At 60.2% G+C, this 17113-nt stretch overlaps 1 protein-coding gene across 2 annotated transcripts in view; it reads right to left on the reverse strand.

Moving 5' to 3' along the window:
- Positions 1-5432: 5432 nt before the first annotated feature.
- The window catches only part of LOC137445469 (ankyrin repeat and fibronectin type-III domain-containing protein 1-like), a 203961-nt gene continuing 192280 nt past the window's right edge, over positions 5433-17113 (reverse strand). For both annotated transcript variants that reach the window (XM_068147248.1, XM_068147249.1), the window contains 7 exons: positions 16876-17042; positions 15586-15736; positions 13539-13707; positions 12384-12550; positions 10711-10921; positions 8501-9192; positions 5433-5947 (listed from right to left, as the gene is read on the reverse strand). In XM_068147248.1, the coding sequence (XP_068003349.1) occupies positions 5660-5947; positions 8501-9192; positions 10711-10921; positions 12384-12550; positions 13539-13707; positions 15586-15736; positions 16876-17042 (1845 nt within the window). In that variant the 3' untranslated portion in view covers positions 5433-5659. The remainder of the gene's footprint in view (positions 5948-8500; positions 9193-10710; positions 10922-12383; positions 12551-13538; positions 13708-15585; positions 15737-16875; positions 17043-17113) is intronic.

Here is a 17113-nt window from a genome sequence, read left to right on the forward strand (position 1 = left end):
CTCCAGCCCCACCCTGTGCAGCCCCTCCAGCCTCACCCTGTGCAGCCCCTCCAGCCTCACCCTGTGCAGCTCCTCCAGCCCCACCCTGTGCAGCCCCTCCAGCCTCACCCTGTGCAGCCCCTCCAGCCTCACCCTGTGCAGCTCCTCCAGCCCCACCCTGTGCAGCCCCTCCAGCCTCACCCTGTGCAGCTCCTCCAGCCCCACCCTGTGCAGCACCTCCAGCCCCACCCTGTGCAGCTCCTCCAGCCTCACCCTGTGCAGCACCTCCAGCCCCACCCTGTGCAGCACCTCCAGCCTCACCCTGTGCAGCACCTCCAGCCCCACCCTGTGCAGCACCTCCAGCCCCACTCTGTGCAGCACCTTCAGCCTCACCCTGTGCAGCAGCTCCAGCCTCACCCTCTGCAGCACCTCCAGCCTCACCCTGTGTGTTCCTCCAGCCTCACCCTGTGCCCCACCTCCAGCCTCACCCTCTGCAGCTCCTCCAGCCTCACCCTGTGCAGCACCTCCAGCCCCACCCTGTGCAGCACCTCTAGCCTCACCCTGTGCAGCAGCTCCAGCCGCACCCTGGGCAGCTCCTCCACCCTCACAGTTTACTTGTGGAGGACCTCCAACCTCACACCTTGTTTGTGGAGGACCTCCAGCCCCACACCTTGCTTGTCAAGGACCTCCAGCCTCACACCTTGCTTGCTGGTGCTTGCTTGGCTGTGGTTTGTGCCAGTGGCAGCACAGCTGTGAGCTCCTGCTGCCTTCCTGCTCTTCTCCTGGTGCTCCTCCTCGGTGGAGCCTTCAGGAACAGCTTAAGGCATTCAGCTGCAGATGCCCAGACCCTGCAACCATCTGGCTGCCAACACCACGGGGATGTGACCTCCCTCCCATGCTGATTTTACTGCTGCCACAGCCAGGGAGCCCAGAGGAGCCGATTGGAACTGGCACTGCCCGGCCACAGCTGTGATCTGTGTGTTGGCACAAACCAACAGCAGTGGGTGGGCAAAGCTCCACTGGTGGGCAAACCTCTGCTGGGTTGGCACACCTTCAGTGCTGGGCAAACCTTCACTGATGGGCAAACCTTCAGTGCTGGGCAAACCTTCACTGCTGGGCAAACCTTCACTGCTGGGCAAACCTTCAGTGCTGGGCAAACCTCCAGTGCTGGGCAAACCTTCACTGCAGGGCAAACCTTCACTGCTGGGCAAACCTTCCCTGTGGGCAAACCTTCACTGGGGGCAAACCTTCCCTGTGGGCAAAACTTCACTGCTGGGCAAACCTTCAGTGCTGGGCAAACCTTCAGTGCTGGGCAAACCTTCAGAGCTGGGCAAACCTTCACTGGGGGCAAACCTTCAGTGCTGGGCAAACCTTCACTGGCTGGGCAAACCTTCAGTGCTGGGCAAACCTTCCCTGTGGGCAAACCTTCAGTGCTGGGCAAACCTTCACTGCTGGGCAAACCTTCAGTGCTGGGCAAACCTTCCCTGTGGGCAAACCTTCAGTGCTGGGCAAACCTTCACTGCTGGGCAAACCTTCAGTGCTGGGCAAACCTTCACTGATGGGCAAACCTTCAGTGCTGGGCAAACCTTCACTGCTGAGCAAACCTTCACTGCTGGGCAAACCTTCAGTGCTGGGCAAACCTTCACTGCAGGGCAAACCTTCACTGCTGGGCAAACCTTCCCTGTGGGCAAACCTTCACTGGGGGCAAACCTTCCCTGTGGGCAAACCTTCACTGCTGGGCAAAACTTCACTGCTGGGCAAACCTTCAGTGCTGGGCAAACCTTCACTGCTGGGCAAACCTTCAGTGCTGGGCAAACCTTCACTGCTGGGCAAACCTTCAGTGCTGGGCAAACCTTCTCTGTGAGCAAGCCTTCAATGCTGGGCAAACCTTCACTGCTGGGCAAACCTTCACTGGGGGCAAACCTTCAGTGCTGGCAAGCCTTCAGTGCTGGGCAAATATTCAGTGCTGGGCAAACCTTCACTGCTGGGCAAACCTTCAGTGCTGGGCAAAACTTCACTGGGGGCAAACCTTCACTGCTGGGCAAACCTTCACTGCTGAGCAAACCTTCAGTGCTGGGCAAACCTTCACTGGGGGCAAACCTTCACTGCTGGGCAAACCTTCACTGCTGAGCAAACCTTCAGTGCTGGGCAAGCCTTCACTGGGAGGCAAACCTTCACTGGGGGAAAACCTTCAGTGCTGGGCAAACCTTCACTGCAGGGCAAACCTTCACTGGGGGCAAACCTTCAGTGCTGGGCAAACCTTCACTGTGGGCAAACCTTCAGTGCTGGGCAAACCTTCACTGGGGGCAAACCTTCACTGGGGGCAAACCTTCACTGCTGGGCAAACCTTCACTGGGGGCAAACCTTCAGTGCTGGGCAAACCTTCACTGTGGGCAAACCTTCACTGGGGGCAAACCTTCACTGCTGGGCAAACCTTCACTGTGGGCAAACCTTCACTGGGGGCAAACCTTCACTGCTGGGCAAACCTTCACTGTGGGCAAACCTTCACTGGGGGCAAACCTTCACTGCTGGGCAAACCTTCAGTGCTGGGCAAACCTTCACTGCTGAGCAAACCTTCCCTGTGGGCAAACCTTCACTGGGGGCAAACCTTCAGTGCTGGGCAAACCTTCCCTGTGGGCAAACCTTCACTGGGGGCAAACCTTCAGTGCTGGGCAAACCTTCCCTGTGGGCAAACCTTCACTGGGGGCAAACCTTCAGTGCTGGGCAAACCTTCACTGGGGGCAAACCTTCCCTGTGGGCAAACCTTCACTGTTGGGCAAACCTTCAGTGCTGGGCAAACCTTCCCTGTGGGCAAACCTTCACTGTTGGGCAAACCTTCAGTGCTGGGCAAACCTTCAGTGCTGGGCAAATCTTCAGTGCTGGGCAAACCTTCCCTGCAGGCAAACCTTCACTGTTGGGCAAACCTTCACTGGCTGGGCAAAGCTTCAGTGCTGGGCAAGCCTTCAGTGCTGGGCAAACCTTCACTGGGGGCAAACCTTCACTGCTGGGCAAACCTTCACTGGGGGCAAACCTTCACTGCTGGGCAAACCTTCACTGGGGGCAAACCTTCACTGGGGGCAAACCTTCACTGCTGTCAAACCTTCACTGCCGGGCAAGCCTTCAGTGCTGGGCAAATCTTCACTGGGGGAAAACCTTCAGTGCTGGGCAAACCTTCACTGCTGGGCAAACCTTCACTGCTGGGCAAACCTTCAGTGCTGGGCAAGCCTTCAGTGCTGGGCAAACCCCCAGTGGGTGGGTAAACCTCTAGTTGTGGGGCAACCTCTACTGGGTGGAGAGCATCCTGTTGAAGATGAGCCCTTCGAAATGGGGTTATCTAGGGGGAGGGACCATTTGGGGGAGGGGTGATCTGGAGGAGAGGTGATATTGGGGCAGGGTGATTTGGAGGAGGGGTGAGCTGGGGGAGGCCCTGTTGGCCACCACACCTCCTCCAGGCCCAAGAAGCAGCAGAGCCCTGCAGGGTGAGCAGCAGTCATCTTTACTATGGAGCACAGGAGGGGAGGAAAGGAACCTTGTCCACAAGAGCCCTAGTGGCTGACAGGACATCATGCTGCAGGACAGACAAGAGAGGCCAAGCACAAGCACCAGAACAAAACAGCAACCAAGGAGGAAAGGAGATCCCAGGGGGATGGGGGTGGGGGTGTGCAGTGGCTGCCCTGCTTGCCAAGCTCCTGTGGTGGCACCAACCCAGCTGGCTGTGCCATTCCCTTTGCCTCTGAAACAAGTCAGAGGAGCTTCACCTCCTCACCCAGCTCTGGTGTCTCCAGTCCAACCACGATGGAGCTTTGGGTGGGGGGGAACAGAAATAATCACATCAGTGTGTCCCCAGATTTGGAAGAACATTTGGTCCAAGGTTATCCTTTCACCCAGAGAGGTTGTGGAGTCTCCTCCTCTGGAGCCAGTCAAGCCCCACCTGGATGTGTTCCTGGCTCACAGAATCACCAAGGTTGGAAGAGACCTCAAAGATCATCCAGTCCAACCTGGCACCACAGACCTCATGACTGAACCATGGCACCAAGTGCCACATCCAATCCCCTCCTGAACACCTCCAGGGATGAGGACTCCACCACCTCCCTGGGCAGCACATCCCAGTGGCTAACAACTCTCTCAGTGAAAAACTTTCTCCTCATCTCCAGCCTAAACTTCCCCTGGCACAGCTTGAGACTGTGTCCTCTTGTTCTGCTGCTGGGTGCCTGGCAGAAGAGCCCAACCCCCACCTGGCTCCAACCTCCCTGCAGGGAGTTGCAGAGAGCAAGAAGGTCTCCCCTGAGCCTCCTCTTCTCCAGGCTAAGCAACCCCAGCTCCCTCAGCCTCTCCTCACAGGGCTGTGCCCCAGACCCCTCCCCAGCTTTGTTGCCCTTCTCTGGACACCTTCAAGTCTCTCAATGTCCTTCTTGAGCTGAGGAGCCCAGAGCTGGACACAGGACTCAAGGGGTGGCCTGAGCAGTGCTGAGCACAGGGCAGGATGATTCCCTGCTCCTGCTGGCCACACTCTTCCTGATGCAGGCCAGGATGCCCTTGGCCTTCTTGGCCCCCCTGGGCACACTGCTGCCTCATGTTCAGCTGCTGTCAATCAGCACCCCCAGGTCCCTTTCTGTTTGGCAGCTCTCCATGATGACCTGCCCTGGGTGCCCCTGCTCTGGCAGGGGGATTGGATTGAGGATGTCCAGAGGTCCCTTCCAACCCAACCCATTCTGTCCTTCTCTGACCCTGGGCAAGCTGCTCTGGGTGCCCTGCTGGAGCAGGGGGTTGGAGCTGGATGATCTTTAAGGTCCCTTCCAACCCAATCCATTCTGTCCTTCTATGACCCTGGGCAAGCTGCTGTGGTGCCCTGCTGCAGCAGGGGGTTGGAGCTGGATGATCTTTAAGGTCTCTTCCAACCCTACCCAACCCATTCTAGGGTTCTACAGGATCTAGGTGCAAGGGCTGCTTCTCCAGGTGCAGTGCAAGGAGGGCAGGGTGGCAAACCCCCTTCTCAGTGCTGCCCCTGTGACTCAGGGCCCCTCCTGGTGACCACCACAACCCACCCCAGCACTCCTCTGTGGCTTTGCCTTCAGTGACTCCCAAACAAAGCATTTCAGAGAGGGGATTGGGGGGGGGGGGGGGGGGGAAGGCAAGAAAAAAAACAGGAAGGGAAAGAAAAATGGAAGTATTGCTGCTGCTGCTTCTTCCTCTTCTAATATTTTTCTTCTCTCTCTCTCTTCCCCCCCCCCCACTCCCTCCCCCCCCCCCAACCTTCCCCTTTAAAAATGTTTACTCTCCAAAATTCCACTCCCGCAGAGATTCCTCCCCAAACTCTTGAGGTCTCTGCACTCCACCCTCCCTTCCTCCTCTTCTGCAGGCAGAGAAACTGAGCCTCGGTGTCTCTTTGGTTAAAATAAAAAGGGGAAAGGGGAAAAAAACGGAGGGGGGGGGTGGGGGGGGAGGAGGGGGGGGCGGGGGGGGGGAGAGAGAGAGAAGAACACAAACAACTAACACACAGCCCAGTATGATCCCATTCCACCCCGCGGACGCCTGATGAGAGGGTGTCTGTGGAAGAAGGAAGCATCAGAGACGAGCTGTCTGCTCTCTGGAAGCTGAGGTCCCCGCGCCGCACCGCCCCGACCCGCCGGGTCTCCTCCTTCTCCTCTTCCTCCTCCTCCTCCTCCTCCTCCTCCTCCTCTCATACGGTGGTCGCTGGCCCGTACTGGAGCACCAGGGGGGACGTCTCCTTCAGCCGGACGTAGAACCGCCCCTCGGGCTGGCTGCTTTGGAGGGGCAGAGGCAGGAAGTCGTCGGGGAGCCACCGCTCGCCCTGCTCGGAGGCGAACACCAGTCCGAAGTGCTGCAGCTGGTCGTGGCCGTAGCGGAAGGCGGCCGAGGCGCCCAGCACGCCGCGGGAGAGGTCGTTCATCTCCAGCACCACCAGCTTCACCACCTCCCCAGCGGACGTCTGGCTGGTGATGTGCAGCTGGGGAAGAGAAAGGTGGGAGAGACGGCTGGTGAGGGGGAGGAAGGAGGAGGAGGAGGAGGAGGAAGCAGGCAGGGGCGGGAAGGCAGCACATGGTGCGTCCTACAGCGGTGAAGGAGCATTGGGGTGGAGGAGAAGTCACCTCCAGAGGTGGCAGCGGCCTGGCACGGGGCCGTGGGCACCCAGAGGCAGCTGCAGTGCTGGGACCCCAAGCCCTGCACCACTTTCTCGCCCTCACTGAGGCCTTCCTTCCTTCACGGCTCAGCTCTCGCAGGTATCACCCAGGGCTCCCCAGCTGCAGGCAGGCTGCCACACCACCCCAGCACCTGCAGCCAGAGAGCAACAGTGCCAGCCCAGCTCCTGGCACCACGGAGAGATCTGCAGCGAGTCCCTCTCACCAGCAGGATCCAGACCATCAGAACCACAACAGCTCTGCCAAGCTGGTGCTGAGCAGGAGGCCCTTTGGGCAGTGGCACTGAATTTCATCCCCTTCCCCAGCTCAGGCTTCTCCCAGCCCTTGCTGTCCCTCTGTGCTGCCTTGGGGACTGCCCCCTGAAACCCAAACCCAAACCCAAGCGAACTCCTCTGGGCCCTGCCTGCTAATGACCGCTGGGAGCCTGCTACTTGACTTCAAAGGCCCTGGAGTGGGACATCCACCCCGCCCTGGGCACGGTGACAGTTTCCTTTGGCACCTCCAGCAGGGCTCATGGAGCACCACGAGCAGTGCCCTGGCAGGGTGGTCTGAGCCCTGGGCCCACATGAACCCTGCCAGCTCCCCTGGCAGGGCTCAGCTGCTTTACACCCTGGAACTCGGGCTCCTTGGAGAAGGACCTGGTACAAGGCCTGAGAGCAGGCATGGCCAAAGCTCTGGGACTTCAAAAGCCACTTGGGCGACCTGCCAGCAGCCCCAGGGCTGCCTCCAGTCACACAGAGCCCTGTGATCTGTGCTCAGCTGGAAAATAAACCCTGCAAGGCAGACTCCCCTCTGCTCCCAGTCTCCTTCCTGGGCATGGACAACCTGGCTGTCAAAGCTCCCCAGCAGCTCCCTCCTCCCTCTGCCATGGCCAGGCTGCTCTGGGGCTGCTCCACCAGCTTCTGCTCTGGGCACTGGGAGTGTTGGAAGGGAAATTCCAGTGGGGGAAGGAGCTTGGGTCCCCCCCCCTCCAAAAAGGACATTGAGGAGCTGGAGCAGGGCCAGAGAAGGGCAAGAGAGCTGGGGAAGGGTCTGGGGAAGAGGGCTGGGGAGGAGCAGCTGAGGGAGCTGGGGGTGTTGAGCCTGGAGAAGAGGAGGCTGAGGGAGACCTCATTGCTCTCTGCAGCTCCCTGAGAGGAGGCTGCAGCCAGCTGGGGCTTGGGCTCTGCTCCCTAGGCTCAGGGGAGAGAAGGAGAGGCAATGGCCTGAAACTGTGCCAGGGGAGGCTGAGGTTGGAGAGGAGACAAAATGTCTTTGGTGCCAGAGTGGTCAGGGCCTGGCAGAGGCTGCCCAGGGAGGTGGTGGAGTCCCCATGCCTGGAGAGGTTGCAGAACCCTGTGGCCATGGCAGCTGGGGGCAGGGTATGGTGGCCATGGGGGGGTTGGGCTGATGGTTGGACTTAAGCACCTTGGAGGTCTTTTCCAACCCAAACAATTCTATGAGTCTAGGATTCATAGATGTGAGCAAAGGAGGTGGCAGAGCCAAAGGGGGACCTGCCTGAGCTGTGTTCCCTATGGGACCCTCTCCATGGGAGATGCCACCCAGAGCAGATGATGATGACCAGGGCTGGGGTCAGCCCTAATGGAGAGGAACCAGGTGGCAGAGCTGCTCTGATGGACCTCAGTGCTTGCAGCAGAGGCAGCTTTGCTGGTCCCCTTCATGGGCTGGACACAAGCAGTTCCTGGCCTCCCTTCCTCTAAAGCACACAGGGCTGGAGTGGGGAGCAGAGGCCCCAGGGAGAGGAGGCTGTGGGAGTGCTGGGACAGGGCAGGGAGGTGACAGCTGGATTTTGGCCTAGGAGATGATTTGTTTGCACACCAGGGTGGGTGAGGGAAACCCTTCAAAGTGACCTTTCACAGAATCACAGAATGGGAGGGGTTGGGAGGGATCTCTGGAGGTCATGGAGTCCAACCCCTCCCTGCCAAACCAGGACCACCTAGGGCAGGTCACACAGGAACACTTCCAGCCTCTGGAGGAGCCTCTCTGCTCACTGCCTGCCCATGCTGGGTGTCAGTAACCCACTGTCAGCTGCTGAACCACAGCCCTGCAGCTGAACCGCAGCTCCACTGCCTTGTCTGCCCCCGAACAGCCTGCCCACGGCCCTGGCTGGGCCCCCCTGCAGGGGTGGCTATCGCTCCCGCAGATCCAGGTGCCCCATCCCGTGCTGCTGCAGCCTTGTTACTCCTGCAGGGACCGAGGGATGCAGGGCGGGAGTGCCGCGGCAGGAGCTCATCCCCGGGATATCGCAGGAAGGAGAGGGCAGCGCTAGGGGAGGGACAGGCCCGCATCCCCCCATCCTGCCAGCCCTTTCCGTCGGGGCGCGGCAGAGCTGCTCCGCTGCCGGGTGCGGGCTGCGGTACCTTGACGCTGGTGTCTTTGGAGAGTCCAGTTTCGTACTGAGGACAGACCCGCAGGGTGACAGAGCCCGGCTTCTTCCCTCGGTCGCCCAAGCACCCCGCGGGCCGCTCCGGCTCCTCCTGCGAGCTGTGAGTCCACTCGGCCGAGCGCGTCCGGAAGACAGGCTCGGAGCCCTGCGGGTCCCGGCCGCGCTCGGGGCTGGGCGTGCGGCCAGTCCCCAGCCTGAGCTGCCCGCACTGGCGTCCCGCGGTCCTGCCCTCCGTCGGGGAGCTGTCGACGGAGCCGGGGCAGGACTTCCTGGCGGCCGGGCAGTGGGGCTTGGGGAAGTCCAGGCTGCTGGTGCGCACGCAGTACGCCTGCCGCTTCTCCGTGATGCGCAGCAGCTCGATCTGCCGGCTGGGCAGCACGAAGTCGCTGTCGTAGAGCTCGCCGGGGGGCTGCGGCTCCTCCGGAGGGGCTGGAGGAGGTGGTGGTGGCGGTGGTGGCGGCGGCGTCTTCAGGTCGTGGGTCTGCAGGACGTCCGGGGCGCTGTCCCGCAGGCTGCGGGCGGCTCTCCTGCTGCAGCACTCCGGCCCCGAGGAGGAGGAGAGCAGGTCCAGCTCCTTCGGGCTCTGTGCCCTGCTGGAGTCGTAGTCGCTGTCGGTGGCCAGGAAGACCTCCGAGGAGCCCTCCTCATCTGACAGCCCGTGGGAGTCTGTGAGGGGGTAAGGAGAAAAGAGTGGTTCAGCCTTCTGCCAGCAGCCCTGGAGAAGGAGTTGTTGTGGAATCAAAGAATAATTGGGGTTGGAAGAGACCTTCCAAGCTCACCCAGTGCAAGCCCTGCAGCCAGCAGGGACAGCCCCAACCACGGCAGGCTGCTCCCAGCCCCAGCCAACCTGCCCTGCACTGCTGCCAGCCATGGGGCAGCTCCACCTCTCTGGGCAGCCTGGCACAGGCTCTCCCCACCCTCAGCACCAAACATTTCTCCCTTCTCTCCACTCTCAGTCTCACTCTTGCAGTTCAAACCATTCCCCCTTGGCCTGGCCCAACAGGCCCTGCTCAAAGGTCTGTCCCCAGCTTTTTGATCGACCCTTGAAGCACTGCAAGGCCACCAGAAGTTCTCCCTGGAGCCTTCTCTTCTTCAGGCTGAACAACCCCAGCTCCAGCAGCAGAGAGTTTCCACCCTCCCAGCACTGCTCTGGCCCTGCTCCAGCAGGTCCCTGGCTGTGCTGTGCTGAGGCCTCCAGAGCTGTCCATCAGGGAGGCTCTAGATGCTGTGGAGGGGTCTGGGGCACAGCCTTGTGAGGAGAGGCTGAGGGAGCTGGGGTTGCTTAGCCTGGAGAAGAGGAGGCTCAGGGGAGACCTTCTTGCTCTCTGCAACTCCCTGCAGGGAGGTTGGAGCCAGGTGGGGGTTGGGCTCTTCTCCCAGGCAGCCAGCAGCAGAACAAGAGGACACAATTTCAAGCTGTGCCAGGGGAGGTTGAGGCTGGAGTTGAGGAGAAAGTTCTTCCCAGCCAGAGAGATTGGCCACTGGGATGTGCTGCCCAGGGAGGTGGTGGAGTCCCCATCCCTGGAGGTGTTTAGGAGGAGCCTGGCTGAGGCACTTGGTGCCATGGTTTAGATGGTGCTGGGTGATAGGTTGGACTTGGTGATCTCAAAGGTCTACTCCAAGCTGCTGTATTCAATTCTATTCTATTCTATTCTATTCCACTCCACTCTATTCCATTCCATTCCATTCCATTCCATTCCATTCCATTCCATTCCATTCCACTCCACTCCACTCCACTCTACTCTACTCCACTCCGCTCTACTCTACTCCATTCCATTCCATTCCACTCTATTCCAATTCATTTCACTCCACTCCACTCTACTCTACTCTATTCCATTGCATTCCATTCCACTACACTCCATTCCACTCTACTCTACTCTATTCCATTCCACTCCACTGCACTCTATTCCATTCCATTCCATTCCATTCCATTCCATTCCATTCCATTCCATTCCATTCCATTCCACTCTACTTTACTCTACTCTATTCCATTTCATTCCACTCCACTCTATTCTATTCTACTCTACTCTACTCTACTCCATTCCACTCCACGCTACTCTGTGCCATTCCATTCCATCCCATTCCACTCCATTCCATTCCATTCCACTCCACACCCTGCCCTGCCATGCTGTTCCCTTCCCCTCGGAGCCCAAGGGCAGGAGCTTTGCCCCGCCGGGGCCTTACCGGAGTTGAGCTTCCGGCTGGTCTCCGGGGAGGGTGCTGGGGAGGGCAGGTAGTCGAGGTGGGACGAGCTGGATTGGGTTTTCTCCTTCCCTGCACCCCCAGGCTCGCCGAGGAAGCCGCTGAGGGACACCCCCCCCGAGGGCTGCTTGTAGCGGGCGTGCTGCAGGGCGTCCATGATCCAGCGCATCTCACGCCAGATCTCCTCCATTTGCTGCCAAAGGAAGCAAAGAGACCTCTCAGGAAGCAGCCCCCAGCCCCCAGAGAGGCCCACAGCAGAGCACAGGCTCTGCCCACACACCCTGCCCAGGAGGAGAAAGCTTGGTGCAGTCCCTCAGTCAGGACATGGTTCTGGAGCCTCTGTGCCAGGAAGGATCTGGAGGGGCTGGAAGGTGTCCAGAGCAGGGCCAGGAGGAGGAGCAGAGGGCTGGAGCTGCTCTGCTCTGAGCACAGCCTGAGAGAGTTGGGGTTGTGCAGGCTGGAGAGGAGAAGGCTCCCAGGAGACCTCCTTGTGGCCTTCCAGGATCTGCAGGGGGCTCCAGAAAAGCTGGGGAGGGACTTCTGAGGCTGTCAGGGAGGGATAGAACTGGGGGGGATGGAGCAGAACTAGAAGTGGGGAGCTTGAGGTTGGCTGTGAGGAAGAAGTTGTTGGCCAGGAGGGTGGTGAGAGCCTGGCCCAGGCTGCCCAGGGAGGTGGTGGAAGCCTCCTGCCTGGAGGTGTTTGCAGCCAGGCTGGAGGTGGCTGTGAGCAAGCTGCTGTGGTGTGAGGTGTCCCTGGCCATGGCAGGGGCTTGGAGCTGGCTGAGCCTTGAGGTCCCTCCCAGCTCTGACAGTTCTGTGTTTCTATGATTGAGACAAGGCTGCCCAGAGGTGTGGGTGAGGCCCCATCCCTGGAGACATTCAATATCAGCCTTAGGCAGCCTGATCTAGTTGGAGGTGTCCCTGCTGAGTGCAGGGGGGTTGGAGACAAGATGACCTCTGAGGGTCTCTTCCAACCCAAGGCAGTCTGTGACTCTGTGCAGGCAGTGCTCTCAGGTGGGACGATGCTGCTCCAGCCACCAGCAACTGCTGGTTCAGCAGGACCTGCCTGCTGCAGGCAGGGGTGCTGGCAGAAGGTAGCATGGGGTGCTCTTGGGCATGTCCATCCCATAATGCCCTTCCAGGTGCTTTGCCAGCACGGTGGGGACCTTTCCATGTGATCACTGCAGTGAGAAGTTGCTAGGTAAAGCCCTGCCTGCTGCTGCTGCCTGTCTGCCACTGCAGAGAGACTCCCCAGGGTCACAGCCACCAGGGCCAGTGAGCAGCCCCAGTGCAGATGCTCCTGGGTCTCCCCCAAGGCACAGCTCCTGGTCATGTCCAGTGCACCCCCTCAGGCCTGGCAGATGCTCCTGGGTCTCACCCAAGGCACAGCTCCTGGTCATGTCCAGTGCACCCCCTCAGGCCTGGCAGATGCTCCTGGGCCTCCCCCAAGGCACAGCTCCTGGTCATGTCCAGTGCACCCCCTCAGGCCTGGCAGATGCTCCTGGGTCTCACCCAAGGCACAGCTCCTGGTCATGTCCAGTGCACCCCCTCAGGCCTGGCAGATTCTCCTGGATCTCCCCCAAGGCACAGCTCCTGGTCATGTCCAGTGCACCCCCTCAGGCCTGGCTCACTCCCTGGGCACTGCTGCTCCCTACCTGCAGGTAGTCCTGGACCTGCTGGTGCCTCTGCTTGGCAGTGGAGAGCTCAGCGTCAGAGAAGGCCTCCCTGAGGCTCTGCTGAGAGAGCAGGGACTCCAGCTCCAGGAGGGCTGACACCTGGCAGTACTGGGTGATGAACTCCCGGTCATAGGTGAAGAAGTGGACTGGGGAGAGGGAAAAAGAGATGGGGGGAATGAGTGCTGCACTTTGGCCATGGCAATCCCATGCAGAGCTACAGGCTGGGGTCGGAGTGGCTGAGAGCTCCCAAACAGAGAGGGACCTGGGGGTGCTGATTGACAGCTGCCTGAATATGAGCCAGCAGTGTGCCCAGGGGGCCAAGAGGGCCAATGGCATCCTGGCCTGCATCAGGAAGAGTGTGGCCAGCAGGAGCAGGGAAGTCATTGTGCCCCTGTACTCTGCATGGGTTAGGCTGCATCTTGAGTCCTGTGTCCAGCTCTGGGCTCCTCAGGTCAAGAAGGACATTGAGAGACTTGAAGGTGTCCAGAGAAGGGCAACAAGGCTGGGGAGGGGTCTGGGGCACAGCCCTGTGAGGAGAGGCTGAGGGAGCTGGGGTTGCTTAGCCTGGAGAAGAGGAGGCTCAGGGGTGACCTCATTGCCCTCTACAACTCCCTGAAGGGAGGTTGTAGCCAGGAAGGGGTTGGTCTCTTCTCCCAGGCAACCAGCACCAGAACAAGAGGACACAGTCTCAAGCTGTGCCAGGGGAGGTTTAGACTCAAGGTGAGGAGAAAGTTCTTCACTGAGAGAGTCGTTCATCATTGGGATGTGCTGCCCAGGGAGGTGGTGGAGTCCCCATTCCTGGAGGTGTTCAAGAGGGGATTGGATGTGGCACTTGGTGCCATGGTCTGGTCATGGGGTCTGTGTTGATAGGTTGGATTTGATGATCCTCGAGGTCATTTCCAACCTTGGTTATACTGTGAGACTGTGAAAAAGATCAGCTCCTTCGACGTGGGTGTCCCACAGGCTCCTTCCCCTTCCCCTAGCCCACCCTAACAGCCCACAGCATTCCCCTTCCTCCCTCTTCTCCCTGGGGAAAGGAAGGTGGGGGAGCTGCAACCCACTGCCCTGCCTGTGCCATCCCTGTGGGGGTCTCAGAGGACAAGGAGACCGTGGAGGTTGGGTTTCAGCCCTCACCTAGCTCGAAGATCTGCAGCGGCAGCGTGAGGAAGCCGGAGCGAGGGGTGTAGGGATTGTTCTGGCCTGGAGCGGTGCAGACATCATCTGAAGGAGGCAGCAGCAGCAGGAAGGAGACCTGGTCCCCAAAGTCCAGCACCTCTTGGCTGTACAGACGGAAATCTTTGGCCTGCAAGGAGACACTGAAGGTAACAGCTCCAGACGGGCCCCTGCCAGCGCCCCTGCCGAGCGCTCGGCCCCAGGGGAGCCTGGGTGAGGAACTGGCTGGAGGCTGAGCCCAGAGAGTGGTGGTGAATGGTGCCACAGGCAGCTGGCAGCCAGGCACCAGTGGTGTGCCCCAGGGAGCAGTGCTGGGCCCTGTGCTCTTTAACATCTTCATTGATGATCTGGAGGAGGGGATTGAGTCCATCAGCAGTGAGTTTGCAGATGGCACCAAGCTGGGGGCAGGAGTTGATCTGCTGGAGGGCAGAGAGGCTCTGCAGAGGGACCTGGACAGGCTGGACAGATGGGCAGAGGCCAAGGGCAGGAGATTGAACACATCCAAGTGCCAGGTGCTGCACATCGGCCACAGCAACCCCATGCAGAGCTACAGGCTGGGGGCAGAGTGGCTGAGAGCAGCCAGGCAGAGAGGGACCTGGGGGTGCTGGTTGATGGTAGGCTGAACATGAGCCTGCAGTGTGCCCAGGCAGCCAGGAAGGCCAATGGCATCCTGGCCTGCATCAGGAAGAGTGTGGCCAGCAGGAGCAGGGAGGTCATTCTGCCCCTGTACACTGGACTGCTCAGGCCACACCTTGAGTCCTGTGTCCAGTTCTGGGCTCCTCAGTTTAGGAAGGAGGTTGACTTGCTGGAACGAGTCCAGAGAAGGGCAACAAAGCTGGGGAGGGGTCTGGGGCACAGCCCTGTGAGGAGAGGCTGAGGGAGCTGGGGTTGCTTAGCCTGGAGAAGAGGAGGCTCAGGAGAGACCTTCTTGCTCTCTGCAACTCCCTGCAGGGAGGTTGGAGCCAGGTGGGGGTTGGGCTCTGCTCCCAGGCAGCCAGTAGCATAACAAGAGGACACAGTCTCAAGCTGTGCCAGGGGAGGTTTAGGCTGGAGGTTAGGAGGAAGTTCTACACAGGGAGAGTGATTGCCCATTGGAATGGGCTGCCTGGGGAGGTGGTGGAGTCACCATCCCTGGAGGTGTTCAGGAGGAGATTTGATGGGGTGCTTGATGCCATGGGTTAGTTGGTTGGGTGGTGTTGGATGATAGGTTGGACATGATGATCTTGAAGGTCTCTTCCAACCTGGTTCAGTTCTATTCTATTCTATTCTATTCTATTCTATTCTATTCTATTCTATTCTATTCTATTCTATTCTATTCCATTCCATTCCATTCCATTCCATTCCATTCCATTCCATTCCATATGCTATTCTATTCCATTCCATTCCACCTGCAGCCAGGGCTCACTTCTGCTTCAGCACACAGCCACAAGGTCCTGCTGCTGCAGTGACCTGCAAACCCCCTCCCTCACCTCTCTCCTTTCTCCTGAAAGTCTGCAAAGTGCTGGTCCCAGCCACTGCAACAGAGCCCCAGAGCAGACCTGCCACCAGCTCAGAGCCCTGCTCACAGAGGTGCCCCCACGGGGACTTGCCCAGCCTGGCACTTGGGCTGCTGGGCACCTCCCCAGTGAACTCTCAGCATGGTGGAGGAGAGATTGCCCACCATGCAGCCTGGCCCAGGGGGCTGCAGCTCCATCCCACCACTGGGCAGGGACCATCCTGCTTTGGAAGGGCAGAGCTGGGCTGGTCCTGTGCTGCAGGAGCCGAGCCCAGGACCAGAACCTGCAGCAGGCAGCACTGCAGACCCAGATGTGCCACTCAGAGCTGCAGGTGGAAGCTCCTCTGGACACTCTCCCTGGGCAGGCAGATGGATGTTGGCTGCCCACCCCTTCTGTTTGCACAGGATCCCAGGGGTGAAGAGGGAGCAGGGCCTGGTGCTGACCATCAGTGACTACAGGGACCAGCATGGTGTTGCACAGCCCCTTCCCCAGCCCCCTGCACCTGCCTGTACCTCTTGCAGGGGGATGTTGACCAAGGTCATCAGCTCCTTGATGGCCACCTGGAGCTCCTGGAAGAGGTGGTTCTGGGAGCTCTCAGCCTCTGGCTCTGCAGGAACAGGCTCATCCATGCTGGCCATCTTCTGCAGCCATTCCCACTCCTCCCTGGAGAGGGACAGACAGACACAGGAGGGAAGGAGAAGCTCAGGGTGGACCTGAACGGGCAGCTGCTGGCAGAGCTGTTTGCTTGGCTGCTCCTCCCTCGGCTGGTGCAGCACCACAAGGGCTGCAGGAGCTGTGGAGGGAGGGGAGGACCTTGGTTCAGCCCAGCTCCAGGCTGACCTTCATGGCAGGCAGCAGGACTGTGAGGGAGCATTCTGCTGCTGCCAGGAGGCCAAAAGCAGAGGCAGGAGGTCGGCTGGGATGAGATTTTGAGCAACCTGCTGCAGCTGAAGGTGTCCCTGGGCACTGCAGGGGGATTGGACCTTTAAAGGTCCTTTCCAACCCCAACCTGGTGAGGTTCAACAAGGCCAAGGGCAAGGTCCTGCAGCTGGGGCAGGGCAATCCCAGGCACTGCTATAGGCTGGGCAGGGACTGGCTGGGGAGCAGCCCTGAAGGAAAGGCCTTGGGGGTGCTGGGGGAGGAGAAGCTCAGCAGGAGCCAGCAGTGAGCACTGGCAGCCCAGAGAGCCAAGCAGAGCCTGGGCTGCAGCAAGAGAAGTGTGGCCAGCAGGGCCAGGGAGGGGATTCTGCCCCTCTGCTCCACTCTGCTGAGACCACAGCTGCAGCTCTGGGGCCAGTGCTGGAGCCTCCGTGCCAGGAAGGCTCTGGAGGGGCTGGAAGGTGTCCAGAGCAGGGCCAGGAGGAGGAGCAGAGGGCTGGAGCTGCTCTGCTGTGAGCACAGCCTGAGAGAGTTGGGGTTGTGCAGGCTGGAGAGGAGAAGGCTCCCAGGAGACCTCCTTGTGGCCTTCCAGGATCTGCAGGGGGCTCCAGGAAAGCTGGGGAGGGACTTTGGAGGGGGTCAGGGAGGGATAGGAGTGGGGGGGAGGGAGCAGAGCTAGAAGTGGGGAGATTGAGACTGGATGTGAGGAAGAAGTTGTTGGGCAGGAGGGTGGTGAGAGCCTGGCACAGGCTGCCCAGGGAGGTGGTGGAAGCCTCCTGCCTGGAGGTGTTTGCAGCCAGGCTGGAGGTGGCTGTGAGCAACCTGCTGTGGTGTGAGGTGTCCCTGCCCATGGCTGGGCCTTGAGCTCCCTGCCAGCCCCGTGGCTGTGTGGGGGCTGCAGGGGAGCCTGGCTGGAGCCCCACCTGGAGACGTTGGGGTTGGCGCGGACGCGGACGTGGCACAGGACGTTGGGCAGCTGCTCGGGCACCAGCACCCGGATCTGATCCACGGCGCTGCACAGCTTCAGGTAGCCCAGGTAGAGGCCGGGGCAGAGGGCATGGCTGCTGCGCTGGTGGTACGCCAGCTTGTCCTGGGGAGACAGGCGGCCTGCCCTCAGTGAGCCTGGCACAGGGCACCGCGCCTGCCCTCCGCTGCCTGCCA

This window comes from Melanerpes formicivorus, unplaced genomic scaffold, assembly GCF_026170545.1.
Source record: "Melanerpes formicivorus ecotype bairdi unplaced genomic scaffold, bMelFor1.0.p_v2 SCAF_14, whole genome shotgun sequence".
NCBI classification, from domain to species: Eukaryota; Metazoa; Chordata; class Aves; order Piciformes; family Picidae; genus Melanerpes; species Melanerpes formicivorus.